General features: G+C 44.7%; 1 protein-coding gene across 1 annotated transcript in view; it reads left to right on the top strand.

The window, feature by feature from the left end:
- Positions 1-18,514, top strand: part of LOC307171873 (E3 ubiquitin-protein ligase rnf213-alpha-like) — a 165,400-nt gene that overhangs the window by 65,233 nt on the left and 81,653 nt on the right. The window contains exons 13-19 of the mRNA XM_079893804.1: positions 5,236-5,421; positions 9,088-9,280; positions 9,674-9,826; positions 9,911-10,515; positions 10,605-10,758; positions 10,852-11,069; positions 11,151-11,288. Of these exons, the coding sequence (XP_079749930.1) occupies positions 5,236-5,421; positions 9,088-9,280; positions 9,674-9,826; positions 9,911-10,515; positions 10,605-10,758; positions 10,852-11,069; positions 11,151-11,288 (1,647 nt within the window). The remainder of the gene's footprint in view (positions 1-5,235; positions 5,422-9,087; positions 9,281-9,673; positions 9,827-9,910; positions 10,516-10,604; positions 10,759-10,851; positions 11,070-11,150; positions 11,289-18,514) is intronic.

Here is an 18,514-nt window from a genome sequence, read left to right on the forward strand (position 1 = left end):
GTTTCTGAATGACTTTATCATGACCCATTGACCTGGGATGATTGTGTGTCCACCTTCTGGTGGAGTCTGCCAACACGACTCAACTCTCTCTTTAGCACTTTGTACTGCCTTTGTGAGGTTTTCACAGTAAGCGATCAGGGCATCTGAGGCAATGTGTACATCAGCATTTCGAGATCAATCACACCTGGCATCTGCATCGGGCGTCCAGTAATAATCTCATGAGGGCTCAGTCCTACTGATCTGTTAGGTGACGCTCTCATACTACACAGTACTGCTGGCAGCGCTTCGACCCATGATACTCCTTCCTGATACATTTTGCTTAGCCTGGTTTTGATTGTTCTGTTCGATCGTTCAACCTGTCCTGATACTTGTGGCCTATATGGGCAGTGAAGATTCCACTTAATATTCAACATTCTAGACACTTCCTTAACTACCTGTCCTGTGAAGTGTGTACCTTGATCTGAGTCAATGCAATCTGGTAATCCCCATCTAGGAATGAAATCAGTGACAAAACATTTAGCAGTATTTGCAGCTGTAGCATGCCCTGTTGAATAAGCTTCTATCCATCTTGAGAACTTGTCTATTACTACCAAAACGTCAGTTTTTCCCTTACAACGAAGCAACGAGATGTAATCAACTTGCAGGTGATGAAATGGTCCTGGTGGAGTTGGGGTATGTGTTGCTGTAGTTGCTGCTGGCATATCATTATTTTTCTGACATGTAACGCATCTCTTGATTGTTTCAGTGGCTACCTTTCTGAATTTTGGATTCCACCATTGATTTGAGAACCTGTGATTCATCGTTGCTGGACCACTGTGACCCAAATTGTGTATTTGTTGAGCCAAATATGGCAGCAGTGATTCGGGAGCAACATACTTTCCCCCTTTGGTCCAGCAGCCGGATGAATCAATGGTGGCTTCTTTGTCTAACCATGTCCATGCTTCATATAGAGGAACGTCTTTGTACAGATCAACGATTGATACAGGAGGCAGAATTGTCTTTTGTGCTGTACTACCTGAATACACTTGTACAGTTACATAGGAACAAGCCTGTTTAGCCGTTACATCAGCAAGAGCATTTCCTTTAGCTTCCGTAGTCTTAGTTGTGAGATGTGCTTTCACTTTTATCACCGCTAATTTCTTTGGAAGTTTCATGGCAAACATTAGATCTTTCACTAATCCAGCATGCTTAATGGGGGATCCAGCAGAAGTTAAAAACGGTCTGCTTTGCCAAATGACACCAAAATCATGAATTACCCCAAAAGCATACCTGGAATCTGTGTAGATATTTGCAACTGATCCTGAAGATAGCCTGCATGCTCTAGTTAAGGCTACTAGTTCTGCAGCTTGAGCTGAAAAATGATCTGGAAGACGATCTGAAGCTACAACTTCAGTGGTGGAAGTTACTGCATAACCTTCTCGTCTGTTACCTTCAATGACTTGAGCTGAACCATCAACAACAACTCAAATTCTGAATTCTCTAAGGGAGTTTCTTTTACTTCACTCGTAGGTGTGTAACACAATCGTGAGTCATTTCTCCTTCATCCTCTAACACAACTTCAGTCATTGCAGACATCATACATGAGGATGGGTTTGTGACTGGCGCACGCTGTAAAGCAATGTTCAGGGCTGTGAGGGTAGTTAACCAATTTCCCCAACGGGAGGAGGTGACAGAAGTGACTTTTGCTTGCTTCATTAGTGCGGACACTGCATGAGGGCATTATACATTTACAGTCTAACCTAAGTCACCTAACACCATTACTGATGAATGGCCTGTGCTGTAGCATTACATTTAAGGCTGTGAGTCTACTTAACCAGTGTCCCCCAAAGGAAGGCTGAGACAATCACTTTCCTTTTGTTCTATTAAACAAAAATAAATCATTCATCTTTGTTGTAAGTTACTGGGGAAATTAAGCACTCACAGCCCAAATGGTTAACACCTCAACAAGCTGCCCCATGAGTTTAATGACGAGGGGAGGGGCTGCTTCAGAGTAGCAAGCAGACTGAGTAGAAGTAACATTGTTAACTTCTCTAAAGTTCTTTTTGTTTTTCCTACACTCTTTTCTCCAATGTCCATGCTTACCACAGTAAAAACAACTGCCCTGTCTCTTAGGACATTTGCATTTCTGTTGATTCTCTGTGTTGACCTTAAAGGATGCTGCTGCAATTTTTACTCTTGCCTTGACATCAGAGTCTCTTTCCCAAGGAGCTAAACTCTCCAAAGTTGTTTTGCAAGGTTATATTGGACCATGTGAAGTCTAAGAAAGGCAATGCCTTTCTATGTTCTGACAAAAGACCATCAAACCATGTGCGAACTTGGGGGCCATTATCATCTAGCACCTTCTCTGAAGTGTCAGCTATCCCACTGTATGCTGCAGCTGACTGACAAAATCTTTCAGTGTACTCACTAACAGTTTCATCCTTCTTCTGTACACAACTAGTGATCTTTGACCAGTCCATGTTTGGTCCAACAATGTTCTTTAGAATTGTCAAAACACCTTCTCTCAAATCGCCTTTACTGGCATGTTGTAGTTCCGAAGTAACAGCAGACTCAAAACTGTTGAATTCAGATTCAGTTAGAATTTGTGACATCAGCTGTGTGACTTTTGCCAACGACATGTCGTAGAGAAGCATTTTGCTGATCAATGCTCTTCTAAATTCAGAAAAATTTGTGCGTGCTGAGGGTAAGCATTGGGATAGTCTCTCTATATCTTTAGGTCCTAGCGCTTTGGCAACAGTTTGTATTTGGACAACAGAAGAGTTGGGAGGAACACTTTCAGTTCCCTCAATTCCCTGAGATCTTCTCCAAGCGCCACATACCTTTACTGAATCTACAGGCTCATCAGTTACTGATCGGATGGCTACATCTGTTTCAAAGAAAGCTTGTAAGTCAGGATAAGTGCTATCAAGCTAACTAACTTCTTCCACATCAGTTTTTTTTTTTTTTTGCAACTTTGTTGCGGTTTAATTTCTTAGTCAAAGAGGATACTTTAGCATGCAGATCTTTGTTCTGTTTCTCTAGCTCTGAGTTACGCTGAGACTGTTGTGTATCTAGTGCTAAACCAAATTCTCTGTGGCAGCAGATAATGCCTTTCACATTGTTCTTGCGAATACTTGCTCCTAGTACCTTTTTACACTCATCTACAGACCAAGTCTTGTCTGGATGAATCTCATATTTCTGTGTTAGTTCTTTTCTAACTTTTTCAGTGACTATTAGGTTAATTTGTACTCCTAACAGTGATTTGAATTTGCTATCTGACCACAAAGGAGTCGCAAGACCACCTTCTTCAGTTGTGGGGATCAGTCTAGCATTTTTTCTAAACATTTTGTGAGTTTCTTTGTTACCACACAATCAAAAACACTAAAACTTCTCTGATCAACAGAGGGTACACTTGTTAACACAGATCAACTATTGTTAACTTTCCTTTCCAGAGCAAAGGATAACACAAATTACTAGCACTTTATGCTACTCTTCCCTGCCTGAAACAGAGGATACAATATATTAGCACATGATGCTAATCTTCCCTGTAAAGCAGAGGATAAATCTTCCCTAACTTTACAGAGGATAAACCTTCTCTAGCAACGTAGAGGATAAACTAATCTGTTAAACAACCTTCCCTGATAAAGCAGAGGATAAATCTTCCCTAACTTTACAGAGGATAAACCTTCTCTAGCAACTTAGAGGATAACTTTCATCTCTAAAAGAAAACTTTAGAGGATAACTTAGTTAACCAAACCCTACAGCTGTCTGTTAACTCTTCTCTGACGGCGCAGAGGATAACAAATGTGTACTGGTCTTAAAGGTTCTTTTGGATAGAGTGGCACTCACCAACCCTTGGTTGTACAGAAAGATTCAGTCTGGAACACAGTCAGATCTTTGTTGAGCTTGAGGTTTCAATCTGGATTCAGAAGATTCAGTCTGGAATGCAGTCAGATCTTTGTTGAGCTTGAAGTTTCAATCTGGATTCAGGTGAGTAGCTCTATCCAGGTCACGGCACCAAAACTGTTGGAAACTTTTCCTTCGTCAAAGCAGAGACCAGGAGACGTTGGAATATCTTTCAAGCAGAAGTTATTCTTTATTGAGGACTTCGCTGTGCGTTGCTGTAGTCATCCAATCAAGTCTGACTAAGGAACGTTGCCTTGCAATTTATATACATTTAGGGGGAGGGATTTACATTGAGGTTGAACAAAGCATGTAAATGAAGTATACAGGTTTAGGAACCCACCCTAGACTCCAGAGTGTTACCAATCCTAATCCAATCATCATAACTATTCAAACGCATAGAGGCTAATCCAATCAGTCTAACTATTCAACGACTGGGGCTGGGGCTCTGGCTCCAAGAGCCATTAAAGACAAAAGGTGAGAGTCTGACTCATTTAACTTACAATAGAAAAAAACAGGTCTGGCAGGAATCTCTTGCTGGAAACTCAATAATCATCATTTATACCTCAAATGCTAAAATCAGTCTACTAAACTTTCTCAGTTTATATACTATTGTAGTGGAACCTAAATGAAACATCTAATAAATGTGTAATACAACACTATCCTCGATTAAAGTTTGGATGCATGTCTCTAGTTCTGAAATCTTCTCCGTCAGCCTGACTATCTCCTTGCATTTATCACATGTGAAGCTTTCTTCGCCGACAGAGAAGTCTATACTGTACATGTAGCAGGCAGTGCAAGTGACAATAACAGGAGAAGACATTACTCACCGTCTTTGTCGATTGATCTAACACTCACCACAGTCGTTTGATGGACTCGTAAAAGGGGCGAGTGAAAAAGAACGTCAAGCACGGATGGCAGGCGCGAGTGAAAAAGATGGCAAGCACGGAGGTGCTAGCGATGATGATTTAGTTAAAAGCTAGCAATTTCTGTCACATGTCTGTCCTGTCTTGTGCTGCACATGGGTGTTTGTTGTTTTGTGCCATGTGCTCTCCTGTCTATTGTCTAGCCCCTCCCATCTTATCTAATTATTGGTTAATTTGTCCCACCTGTCCTTCTCGTTTCCCTCCTTTGTTTGTTCCCCTATTTAGCCTCCCTGTGTTTGTAGTCCTGTGCTGGTTCGTTGTCCGAGTTACCTGTTTCCTGGAGTCCTGAGTTTTTTGAGTTTGTACCTTGTCTGATTGTCTCTAATAAATCTCCTCTGCATTTGTATCCTCGTCTCTCGTTCACTGTTCCGTGACAGAACGAACCAGCCAAAGTATGTGGATACAGCGGAGTGAGATTTTTCCGCAGGGAGAGGGAGAAGGAGCTTCTATTTCCTTATTGGAATACTTCGCCAGATGCGCTCAAAGGACTTTGGAGCAGGAGAGGACCATGGTTGACGACAGTCAGCTGAAAGGAGAGACTTCACCGCTGATCCCGAAACGGAGGAGGAGAAGGAAGACTTCCTCCATGCCTGTTCCGGTGGTCCCAGTTCCGGTGATCCCGAGTACGGTGGTCCCAGTTTCGGTGGTCCCAGTTCCGTTGATCCCGAGTCCGGTGGTCCCGGTTCCGGTGGTCCCAGTTTCGACGGTCCCAGTTCCGGTGGTCCCAGTTCCGGTGGTTCCAGTTCCGGTGGTCCCGAAACGGAGGAGGAGAAGGAAGACTTCCTCCATGCCTGTTCCGGTGGTCTCAGTTCCGGTGGTCTCAGTTCCGGTGGTCCCGAGTCCGGTGGTCCCAGTTCCGGTGGTCCCAGTTCCGGTGATCCCGAGTACGGTGGTCCCAGTTTTGGTGGTCCCAGTTCCGTTGATCCCGAGTCCGGTGGTCCCGGTTCCGGTGGTCCCAGTTTCGACGGTCCCAGTTCCGGTGGTTCCAGTTCCGGTGGTCCCGAAACGGAGGAGGAGAAGGAAGACTTCCTCCATGCCTGTTCCGGTGGTCCCAGTTCCGGTGGTCCCGAGTCCGGTGGTCCCAGTTCCGGTGGTCCCAGAACTCTTTATCATCAGTCCTGCCATGGCCAGGAGGGCCGTGCATCTCTTCTATGCTATAGCGGTACTGCATGCGTGGAGGAGACACAGCACGTCTGCCGAGCCTGTGTCTTCGGACAAGATGGCCACCGCCGAACCTGTTCAGATCACGTCTGCCCAGCCAGAGACTGTTCACGTCACGACTGCCCAGCCAGAGACTGTTCACGTCGCGTCTGCCCAGCCAGAGACTGTTCACGTCACGTCTGCCCAGCCAGAGACTGTTCACGTCACGTCTGCCCAGTCAGAGACTGTTCACGTCACGTCTGCCCAGCCTGTGTCTTCGGACAAGATGGCCGCTGACACGTTATTGGATTATTTTTCTATGCTATCCAAGATCCTAGAGATTCCCAGGAGTGTTCAGGTCACGTCTGCCGATCCAGAGTCTGTTCACGTCACGTCTGCCGAGCCTGTGTCTTCGGACAAGATGGCCGCCACCAAGAGTGTTCACGTCATGTCTGCCCAGCAAGAGACTATTCACGTCACATCTGCCGAGCCTGTGTCTTCGGACAAGATGGCCGCCACAGAGACTGTTCACGTCACGTCTGCCGAGCCTGTGTCTTCGGACAAGATGGCCGCCGCCGAGCCTGTTCACGTCACGCCTGCCGAGCCTGTGTCTTCGGACAAGATGGCCGCCGCCGAGAGTGTTCCTGTCACGTCTGCCGAGCCTGTGTCTTCAGACAAGATGGCCGCCGCCGCGAGTGTTCACGTCACGTCTGCCGAGCCTGTGTCCCCTGACAAGATGGCCGCTGCCGAGAGTGTTCACGTCACGTCTGCCGAGCCTGTGTCCCCTGACAAGATGGCCGCCGTCGAGCCTGAGCCGGTGGTGTCTGTTCCTGTTCCTGAGCCGGTGGTGTCTGTTCCTGAGCCGGAGCCGGTGGTGTCTGTTCCTGAGCCGGTGGTGTCTGTTCCTGATCCGGAGCCGGTGGTGTCTGTTCCTGATCCGGAGCCGGTGGTGTCTGTTCCTGAGCCGGAGCCGGTGGTGTCTGTTCCTGAGCCGGAGCCAGTGTCTGTTCCTGAGCCGGAGCCAGTGTCTGTTCCTGAGCCGGAGCCAGTGTCTGTTCCTGAGCCGGAGCCAGTGTCTGTTCCTGAGCCGGAGCCAGTGTCTGTTCCTGAGCCGGAGCCAGTGTCTGTTCCTGGGCCGTGGCCGCCCGAGGGGTCGTCTCCGCCCTGGCCGCCCGAGGGGTCGTCTCCGCCCTGGCCGCCCGAGGGGTCGTCTCCGCCCTGGCCGCCCGAGGGGTCGTCTACGCCCTGGCCGCCCGATGGACTGTCTGCTCCGCCCTGGCCGCCCGAGGGGTCGTCTCCGCCCTGGCCGCCCGATGGACTGTCTGCTCCGCCCTGGCCGCCCGAGGGGTCGTCTCCGCCCTGTCCGCCCGATGGACTGTCTGCTCCGCCCTGGCCGCCCGTTGGACTGTCTGCTCCGCCCTGGCCGCCCGATGGACTGTCTCTGCCCTGGTCTGTCCCTCCCGTCCCGCCCGTCCCGCCCTGGTCTGCCCCTCCCGTCCCGCCTTGGTCTGCCCCGCCCTGGTCTGTCCCTCCCATCCCGCCCTGGTCTGTCCCTCCCGTCCCGCCCTGGTCTGTCCCTCCCGCCCTAGTGGAGCGTCTGGTAGCCGCTCCTTAAGGAGGGGGTAATGTCACATGTCTGTCCTGTCTTGTGCTGCACATGGGTGTTTGTTGTTTTGTGCCATGTGCTCTCCTGTCTATTGTCTAGCCCCTCCCATCTTGTTATCTAATTATTGGTTAATTTGTCCCACCTGTCCTTCTCGTTTCCCTCCTTTGTTTGTTCCCCTATTTAGCCTCCCTGTGTTTGTAGTCCTGTGCTGGTTCGTTGTCCGAGTTACCTGTTTCCTGGAGTCCTGAGTTTTTTGAGTTTGTACCTTGTCTGATTGTCTCTAATAAATCTCCTCTGCATTTGTATCCTCATCTCTCGTTCACTGTTCCGTGACAATTTCAGATTAATGTGATGGGCAATATCTGATACATGGTAATGAGTAAGTTATATTTAGCAATGTAAACAACAAGGAATGATAGTAAATAGAAATTCAAAATGGAAAGCTATATGGAGCTAACCGATACAAACCACTCAGCAGCAAGGCAGACAGGAGCCCACTTGCCCTGCCTATAGGGCCCCTTCACTAAGCTAGTCGCATCCAAAGCACTATCTAAAGCCTTTTCACTCTTACTATTCTCGATTAAAGTTTGGATGCATATCTCTAGTTTCTCTAGAAATCTTCATCCATCAGCCTGTCTATTTCCCTGCATTTATGACATGTAAAACCCTTGTCACTGACAGAGAAGGCTATGCTAAACATGACAGACAGTGCAAGTGACAATAACAGAAGATGACGACTCACCATGTTTGTTGATGGATCCGACTCACCACAGTTGTTTGATGGACTCGTAAAAGGCACACAAAAAAAAAGATGGTATGCATGGATGGCAGGTTAAAAGGCTAGCGAAATGCTTACGCGTTGTGCATGCGATACTGATTTAGATTAAAGCTAGTGATGTCAGATGAATATGACAGACAATATTAGATAATGTCAGATATATTGTGACGATTAAGTTATATTAAGCAATATAAACGGCAGGGAAAATAGAAAATAGAGATTAAAAACAAAGCTATACAAAGCAAACGCAATCCATTTAGCTGAGAAGTTTGCATAGATGTGACTTTTGTGGCATGTTTGTGGCTGCTAAGTTTCAGCTATTGAAGCACGCAACATCTGGTAGGTGAAGCTTGCTTGCTCTCATTGGCTATTTGCGGGTATCACGTCAGAGTCAGCTCGATCATGATTTGGGGATAGTGTGGGTTCCGACGAGTAAAATAATCGTAATGACCCCACACAATTGAGAATTTTTTTTAGACAAAAAGTCGATTGTGACTGCAAGCTTTGAATCGGGCCACGCACCAAGAGTTAGTAAATGATGACAGTTTTTTTTTTTTTTTTTTTGGTGAACTATCCATTTACAAAGTTATTAACACATAGAGATGGAAATGAATATGGTGTAGAGTTTGCTGTTCATTGGGAGCTGCTGTGTTTGAGCAATACATTAATCAATGGTCTACATGGATTTCTTATTAAGTTAATAAGATTTTATTTTAATAAGATGAAAAACATGAAGACATTTTTTTTTTTAACAGGCTAAAACTGAGGGGAAACTTTTGGAGAAACTGAATCATTTCCAAATCAACTGGAAAACTGAATCACTTGTGTCTACCATCATCCTAAAGTCCTGGCCAAGAGATGACAAAGGAACCTATCTGGAGGACGAAGATGATGTTCTCAAACATCTTCTGGGCTGGACAGCAGCCAAACATATCTTTCAGCTTCATGGTATTATATGGATTCCCTCTGCATAGTGCATAACAATGCTATATTACATCTCACTAGAAATTGTCATCTATCTATCTATCTATCTATCTATCTATCTATATACAGTAATGTTTATATAATGTTAAAATATTAAATATTTTTGCTCTGTAGGTGCTGATGAAAAACTGATCCGTCAGCTTTCTGAAGAAGCTAAAGAGAAATTTGACATGGCAATCTCTTCATTCACAAATATTTTAAATAAACTTGTAACAGGGAAAATAAAGATAAAGCTACTCAGTCACATCCTGCAAAACAAGAGTGCTTTCTTTGAGCTGCATAAATTAGGTAAATAACTTAGATTTCTCCCTTTTATATATGGTAATGTGATTAGTCAACAACTTACTGTTTTTCCAGACTGTTTTTGTGAAAATGAACAATACAACGACACCAATGCCATGAAGAGGCTTCTTCAGACTAGACAAGAGGAGGTAGAGGCTATCAGTCATGAGAGATCACTGGTGGATGCTCTCTTTACAATGTGCCACAGTCTAAAGGAACATGCCAGGGGTATTAGCTCTCTCACCTGACAATAACAGATTGCTTTTATATAGATATTTAAATTTAAATTTCTACATTTCTTCTATTTTTCAGTTGATTTTGAAGGGTTGGAAGAAAAACGTCATATTGACATTGATGAGATGGACCTTGACAAGTTTGTGGATGTTCATTCATTCAATCAAAATCCCTCTGCGATGTCAAGGGTTGTCAACTACTTGGAGCTTGAAGATGATGTTCGATCTATGGCAGTGGACCTAAACACCTTCAAAGACAGCTTCGTCTTCAGAAACTGTTGGGTTCATGAGGCAAAAATGTTTGCTAAAAAATGTCAAGCAATTCCTTCAGAGGGCGAATTGGTTGTCACACCCAAAATGCTTTTCAGTGAAATATTTAAACCATGCTACAATGCCTACAAAAATATATACACAGGGCTTAAAGATGGCAGCATCACTTTTGAAACTATTGATTTAAGATTCAGAACCTACAAGGGAAAACATAAAGAACTGGCTGCAGAAGTTGCAATCATGTGCCAACTGGATAGTTTGGATGAACAGCAATGGGTCCAGACAAGAATCCAGCAGATCGAGCAGTACCATGAGCTTCATCTGGCAGTAGAGTCGGCTTGGGTGGTCAAGATGGTCAAAGAGACGCTTTGCCTGGAAGGAGACTTTCAAGTCTTGGAGAAGATCCTTGCTACTGTAAGTCATCATATTTTGTCATCATAAGTGCATTTTGTTTAATCAAAGATAAATAAGTAATATGGTAAACCTACAAGGCTTTCTTTTAGAGACACATGGATAAGGAGCGTCTTGACAGCATTGACAATGAGTTGATGCAGGCAAAAACTGTGCTTGTGGACATCACAGATTCCCGTAGACTGTGCCTTCAGAAGCTTGGCCTCAGAAAGAATTTTGTTATTTGGGTTAAAGATGCTCTTAGAGGTAAATAAATGTGTTTGAAATAGTAATTGTATGTGGTTTTTACCATTTTTATGATCTTTTGTAAGCAAATTTTATTCCTCTTTATTACTTCAGACATCAATGGGTTGAAAGTCTTTGTGGATTTGGCTTCAATCTCTGCTGGAGAGAATGATATGGATGTGGATCGTGTGGCCTGTTTTCATGATGCAGTTCTTGGATACTCCTCAATGCTCTATGATTTAAAGCCAGGTGATGGCTTCAATCATTTTAAAGAGATGCTGACGAAACTTTGGAAGGCACTTGACAATGACCCCAACCTACCAAAGAAATTGGTGAGAGAATCTGCTAGCTAGAAAAAGAAAGCAATATTTGTCACATTCTTGTTCATCAATATTTAATCAATATGGTTTCAGTGTGACTCTGCAAGACACATTGAATGGTTGAAGACAGTCAAGGACAGCCATGGTTCAGTGGAAATATCATCTCTGTCTCTGGCATCAGCTATCAACACAAACGGCATCTACATTCTCAGTGCACAAAATCAAAAGAAGGTTTGTTTGTCATTACTACATTACTTACACTGATGAAGCACACCATTTTTGAAATACTCATGTTTTTTTTTCTAAAATGATGCTTTTTTCAGTCAAAACCAGTTTAACCTCTTAAGATTCACGAGGACATCATAAAAGCTCTTGACAAAACAACGTCCCTCTGGGCTTTTAGTTCAAAAGCGTGCAGATTTGGAGAAATATAGATAGATTCTCATATGTCTATGTCAAATGTCTATAAATTTGTACTGCTTTGACTGTGCAGTACCACTAAACAGTCTCATGTACTGTGATTCATTCATACTAAAAGCTGGAAGGTGCACAGCCACACACGTTCCACAAACGAGACTCGTGTTGAACAGCCATAATCATGTGACATTCCAGCAAATCCTTTACATAAACAAGGCTTCCAGAGATCGTTGTAACTTGAGGATAAAGACGTTTTGGAGAAAATAAACACATTATTGCAGAGATATATGATTTGTGTTCTTCAAGTCATGTTGGGTATTTTCATAATAATAGATTATAGTTTTAATGCAATGCTAATCGAAGTAGCCTTTATCATTGTGCAAAATACTGTAAAATAATATATTTTCTGTCTGATTTTTTTATCTGAAGCCACATCAGATCACATAAGGTTATTTTGCGTTATTAAATAAGTATATTTAATATAATATAATATAATATAATATAATATAATATGATATAATATAATATAATAAAATAAAATAAAATAAAATATAATATAATATATAAAGTATATAAAGCAAAAACATGATTTTAATCTCATAAAATGTCGTGTATTGATGGTGTGTTAAGCTAACATGCTACCTGCTGCCACCTAGCTGAGCAAATATGTTATTTTTATGAAAATGTTTAAATAGTAAAGCTCACTGAAATGTTTATTTCTTCAAGAAGGGCATTTGATACAGTTTCAAAGAAGGTGAAGTGAGAAGTTTGATCAAAGAAATGAGGGGTTAAAACTGTGAACAAAGTCGTCAGTAATTATAATAAAAATATAGAGAATATATGAAAAAGAATAATAATTAGAGCTATAACCAGGCCGGAGAGGTGTGAATGTGTGCAGGCGAGACTGAGACTGAATGGGAAGTGTGCACCACATAACAGTAGAGACAATACAGTGAATGGATGCTTATAACATGGCAATAAACATCAGTTAGCATTTTAGAGTCTTCTCAAAATCACCTGACATGGTCTTTAAAAACATTTAATAAATTTCAGAGTTTTAGAATTATCTTCAGATTTGAAATATAACATGGTCAGACATGTGGCTTTAACTGCAGTGCGTTTCTAGATTAAAACAATGCCAGCTTCAGTTTTATTTTCATTAAAGATATTTAATAAAAATGCATTTCTAATAATAACATTTTGAAGCTATTTATAACAATTTGTCCATTATGACAATCATTCATTCTGACTTTACAGTAAACTGCCATGTGTCTGCTTTCAAATAAGATCATACTTATCCTTTTCTTGGCATTTATTTTCAAAAGCAGTGGAGAAAGATAACAGGTTAAAAAACTGTTGAAGGATTAGTTCACTTCAAAAAATTTCTGATAATTTACTCTCCCCCACGTCATCCAAGATGTTCATGTCTTTCTTTCTTCAGTCAAAAAGATATTAAAGGTAGGGTAGGTAGGATTTTTCTAAAAAAAAAACATTCCAAATTTGTTTAAACTGTCTTTATATACCAATACATAATTAAAATGTAAGTACTCTGAAAAAGAGAGTATAAAAATCGAGTGACTGTAGACCTTTTAATCTGCAATAAACACAGCTCATTATTTCCATTCACTCCCACCCCCTCCCTTCTGAGCTCCTTCCAAAGCCACGCCCCCAAAACACATGAACGCACGACGCCAAACGCTCAGGCTCAGCTGGAAGACGGCGCATTTATTTACCTGAGACGAGTGGAGAGGAGCGCAGTACATGCAGTGACATCATGTCAGAATCACATGTAATAAAGTACCTAACTTTATCACTATGAATATAAACAAATAAGATTTATTTTAGTACTCACTATCAAGCTGGCATATCGATACTGGTAAAGTTTGATTCGGTAACGAGCTATATTTATAAGGCAAAGCTAAAAACAGGTTGCATTGATACACGTTTTTCCATTACCATCAGTTAAACTGTGATGAAGGTGAATTTTGTGTAAGATTCATAACATATACGGTGTTTTGCATGTAAGAGTTTCCATAATGAAAACATTGTTGACTCTAATGAAGACTAACGTTACACTCCGGAGACAAGTACCGCATCGTCGGTTCGAGGACAGGTCCGGGGTCGAGGGCGAAGCAGAGGAGGTCGTACAAGAGTGCGGGCAGGGTCCGTGGAAGTAGTTTTTGCCTTGTTTGCCTTCGCTGACTGCATATGCAGGTGCTTTGAATTTTGAATGCTCTTTCTCTGCCATCATTTTACGGTTCCGCGCCTCTCAAATCAAACGGGTGCGCGCGCATATGGGCAGATCTAGCGACAGGGGTGGTAGCCATTGGTTGTGAGAGTGAGTGACAGTCGCCCAAACCAATCAGTTGTTTCGTCCCGAATGGAAATAATGAGCTGTGTTTATTACAGATTAAAAGGTCTACAGTCACTCGATTTTTATTCTCTCTTTTTCAGAGCACTTACATTTTAATTATGTATTGGTATATAAAGACAGTTGAAACAAATTTGAAAAAAAAGTTTTTTATAAAAATCCTACCTACACTACCTTTAAGGATTTTGAGGAAAACATTCCAGGATTTTTCTCCAGATAGTGAATTTAATGGGGTTCAATGGATTGAAGGTCCAAATGTGAGTTTCAGTGCAGCTTCAAAGTCTCGACACGATCCCAGCCGAGGAATAAGAGTCTTATCTAGACAAACCATCAGACATTTTATAAAAAATAAACTTTTATATACTTTTTAACCACAAATACTCGTCTTGCACTAGCTCTGCGATGCGCCACACATTACGTAATCACGTTGAAAGGTCACGCGTCACGTGACAGGTGGAATAACTGACCTAGTGTTTACAAAGAGAATGTGCAAAGACTAAATAAATAAATAAAAGGTGAAACAACGATGTTGGACGATTTTGAAGTTGGAGTTTTTCGCCCTGCTCTGCATTTTCCGCCTACGTCAGGTTACTGCCTGACCTTTCCAACATGATTACGCAATGCGTGAAGTCACAGACATGCAAGACATGCATTTGTGGTTAAAAAGTATATAAATGTTTATTTTCTAAAATGGAGCTGCACTGAAACTCACATTTGGACCTTCAACCCGTTGTACCACACTGAAGTCTCTATATGGAGAAAAATCCTGGAATGTTTTCCTCAAAAACCTTAATTTCTTTTCCACTGAAGAAAGAAAGACATGAACATCTTGGATGACATGGGGGAGATTATATTATCAGGAAATGTTATTTCTGAAGTGAACTAATCCTTTAACCTAATCAAGACTGTCATGAAGCATTTTTTGATAAGTGATAAGACACATTTTTCAAAGTTACTGTTAACTATAAGGTAAAACTATGCAATTAACTTGACAAACGTACGGGTAAAGTCATCTTTTCTCGAGATATTGAAGCCAAAAATTATCCTTAATTTTGTATTTATTGTCAACGCGTTGCAGCAGCTAGCAGACCTAGCCGAGCTATCTAGCGCGCTCATTGGCTGCCCTGCGGCAACTGCAGCAGCCTACCACTGAGCCCTGCGTGACGTCATGCCCCCACGCGTCATAGCCCGCCAGAAAGGGCGTGGCTTAACGTATAAAAGGAAGGGCTCGGGAGCTGCTTACCTGGTTTTCATCGACTGAAGCGAGACCAGCTCGAGGCGCGAGCATGGCAGGTTATGCAATACTCCTTCCCTCTTCTAGAGAGAACCGAGGTTACGTTAGTAACCAAGTACGTTCTCTTACGAGAGGTTCTCTCGTATTGCGTAAGTTGCTTACGTTACGGGAACCCCTTGTCAACGCCGTGCGCGCCAGCATCAACCACATATAGTCCCAGGGGCACACCCGGGGGACACAGATTAGTGGGAATAAGACGGCCAACTTGAGTGGGCCAGTACATGTACATAAGCACACAGTATCATGTGGCAGGGAATACAGAGCGGCACAGCCGGTCCATACTGAAATGGGGATATCTACCCTTATAGTGCAGCTCAGCCAGGGGAGCTAGGATTAGTGTGAGAGTAGCCTGCGCGAGAACGAATCTGAGCAGAACATACTCGTAACTTAGACTGACAAAAGTCTAGCCTGCAGGGCAGGAACTTCTAGGTTATAAAACCTAACAAATGTAGAGGGGGAGGCCCAGCCTGCCGCCATACAAATGTCGTGAATAGAAATCCCACTGGACCAGGCCCACGAAGAGGCCATGCCTCTAGTGGAATGAGCCCTGATGCCCAAAGGGCACTGCAGGTCTTTAGACGCATATGCTGCCGCGATAGCGTCCACAATCCACCTGGACAGACTCTGTTTCGAGGTGGCGAGGCCCTTGGCGTGCCCACCAAACGATACGAAGAGCTGCTCCGAGCGCCTGAAGGCGGCGGAGCACGTGACGTAAACCCTTAACGCCCTAACAGGGCAAAGGAGGTTAACATCGACTTCGCTACCGGATCCCGGTAGGGCCGATAACGTAATAACCTGCGCTCTAAAGGGAGTGCCGAGCACTTTGGGGGCATAACCATGTCTCAGCTTGAGGATGACTTTAGAGTCATTAGGTCCAAACTCGAGACATGTGGCGTTAACAGATAATGCGTGTCACCCACACGCTTGACTGATGACAGATTTATCAGAAAAGCGGTTTTGAGCGAAAGGTATTTCAGATCCACGGTCTGTAAAGGTTCAAAGGGATGTGCTTTCATGGCCTCCAGGACCATAGAAAGATCCCAAATAGGAACCTACGGGGGTCGCAGGGGGTTCATCCTCCTGGCTCCTCTAAGGAAACGGATGACGAACTCATTCCTTCCTATTCACTGGCCGCGCGTCGACTCTGCGAACGCCGCAATGGCCGCAACATATACTTTGGAAGGGGTCCTGCCCTTATCCAGTAGCTCTTGAAGGAAACAAAGCACCCCAGAGACCCCACAGGTTTGTGGGTCCAGGTTTTTGCCAGCGCACCAGCTAGTAAACACAGAGCATTTAGACGCGTAGAGCCTTCTCGTAGAAGGAGCTCTAGACTGCGTGATCGTGCTCACAACCCCTTCTGGCAGGACAACGGGTATCCGTTGATTATCCATGCATGCAGAGACCAGCGCTCTGGATGAGGATGCCAAATCGAGCCGCCGGCTTGAGAGAGGAGATCCCTTCTCACTGGAATCGGCCATGGGGCTAAGTTCGTCAGCCGCATCAGCTCCGGGAACCAAATTTGTTTCTCCCATTGCGGGGCTATGAGGAGCACCGAATAGCCAGTCTCCCTGATTCTCCTGATTACCTGTGGTAACAGCGAGATCGGGGGAAAAGCGTACAGTGGGCAGCTGGGCCATGCTTGGGCCAGCGCGTCCTTGTTCTTCGTTAAGAACATTGGGCAATGAGCGTTGTGAATGAGCGTTGTGAAAAGGCGCCACAGCAGCTGGACTGCAGGGACCATTCTCCTGGAGGAACGTTGTCCCTGGACAGTCTGTCTGGACCGTCTTTCAGGCGACCAGGCACATGCGCGGCTCTCAGCGAGAGTACTGAGCCCAAATGAGGAGGCGTTCCGCCAGAGTATTGAGATTTCTGGATCTGATACCGCCCTGGCGGTTCACGTAGGCCACCACTGACATATTGTCCGTGCGAACCAGTACATGGTGGCCCCGTAGGCATGGGAGGAAGTGCCTCAGCGCATTCTCGACCGCTATCATCTCCAGACAGTTTATGTGAAGGCACTTTTCCTGGTCTGAGCACTGGCCAAAGACCGGCCTGCCCTCGAAGAGGGCACCCCAACCTAGGTTGGAGGCGTCTGTCGAGATAACCTTCCGGTACGAGATAGCTCCCATTGTCACTCCCAACTGGTACCATTCGGTCGCTATCCAAGGCTCCAGAGCGTATCAGTCACTCTGATACGCAGACCGCCGGAAGCCCAAGCTCGGTGTGGTACTCGTGCCTCAGCCAGCGTTGTAGCGGGCGCATACGTAGCAAACCCAGCTGAAGCACTGCTGCAGCTGAGGCCATGCAGCCTAACATTCTCTGAAAAGTTTTCAGGGGAACAAGGCTGCCTGTCCGGAATGAAACGGCCAGGTGTCGAACGGCCAGGCGGGCCGTCATAGACACAGAGTCCAGTTCTATCCCCAGAAAAGAGGCTGTCTGACTGGGCAGTAATGAGCTCTTGGTCCAGTTGACCATGAGACCCAAGTTTTCCAGGTGGCTGAGAAGCAGCGTTCTGTGAGATATTAATTCTATCTCCGACTGCGCTAGAATCAGCCAATCGTTCAAGTAGTTCAATATTCGCATGCTCTGACTTCTGAGGGGAGCGAGAGCCGCGTCCATGCACTTCGTAAATGTACGGGGTGCTAGGGACAGGCCAAACGGGAGGACGGTGTATTGATATACCTGACCGTCGAAGGCGAATCTCAAGAATGGCCTGTGACGGGGTATTATCTGAATCTGAAAGTATGCGTCTTTCAGATCGAGAGAGATAAACCAGTCCCTCGGGCGAATTTGCGCGAGGATTTGTCCGGTCGTGAGCATTTTGAACGGTCGCCTCATGAGAGCTTTGTTCAGATATCTCAGATCTAAGATAGGTCTGAGAGCCCCATCCTCCTTTGGTACGAGGAAATAGCGGCTGTAGAAGCCTGACTCGCTCTGGGAAGGCGGTACTGGTTCTATGGCCCCTTTGCATAGCAGCTTTGCTATTTCTGCGCGAGCGAATTGCAGCAAATAGCCCTGCTTCACTGTATTCAGCACCCATTCTGACACTCCTGGAATAGCTTCCCATGCTTTTGCGTGCATAGCTAGGGGTAGAATGGCCACTCGGTTCCGGTCGCCGTACGGCGTGGGCTCGTGAACCTGAATCTGAGGTATCGGAGCGGTGAGCGCGCTCTCAATGCTTTGAACACAGCAGCACGCTGAAAGCGGCGGCTGGCCGGTTTACATGTAACTTCCTGGTCACCTTGAGCGGGGAACGTTTCATGGGGAAAAACCCGGAACGCGTGTGTAGCGCCGGGCGTGTCGTGTTTATCAGTAAGCGTGAGTGCTCGCAGGGCAGACACAAGACTTACGACATAGCCGGTTAACAGGTTTTGT

The sequence above is a fragment of the Squalius cephalus genome (assembly GCF_949319135.1).
Source record: "Squalius cephalus genome assembly, chromosome: 1".
NCBI classification, from domain to species: Eukaryota; Metazoa; Chordata; class Actinopteri; order Cypriniformes; family Leuciscidae; genus Squalius; species Squalius cephalus.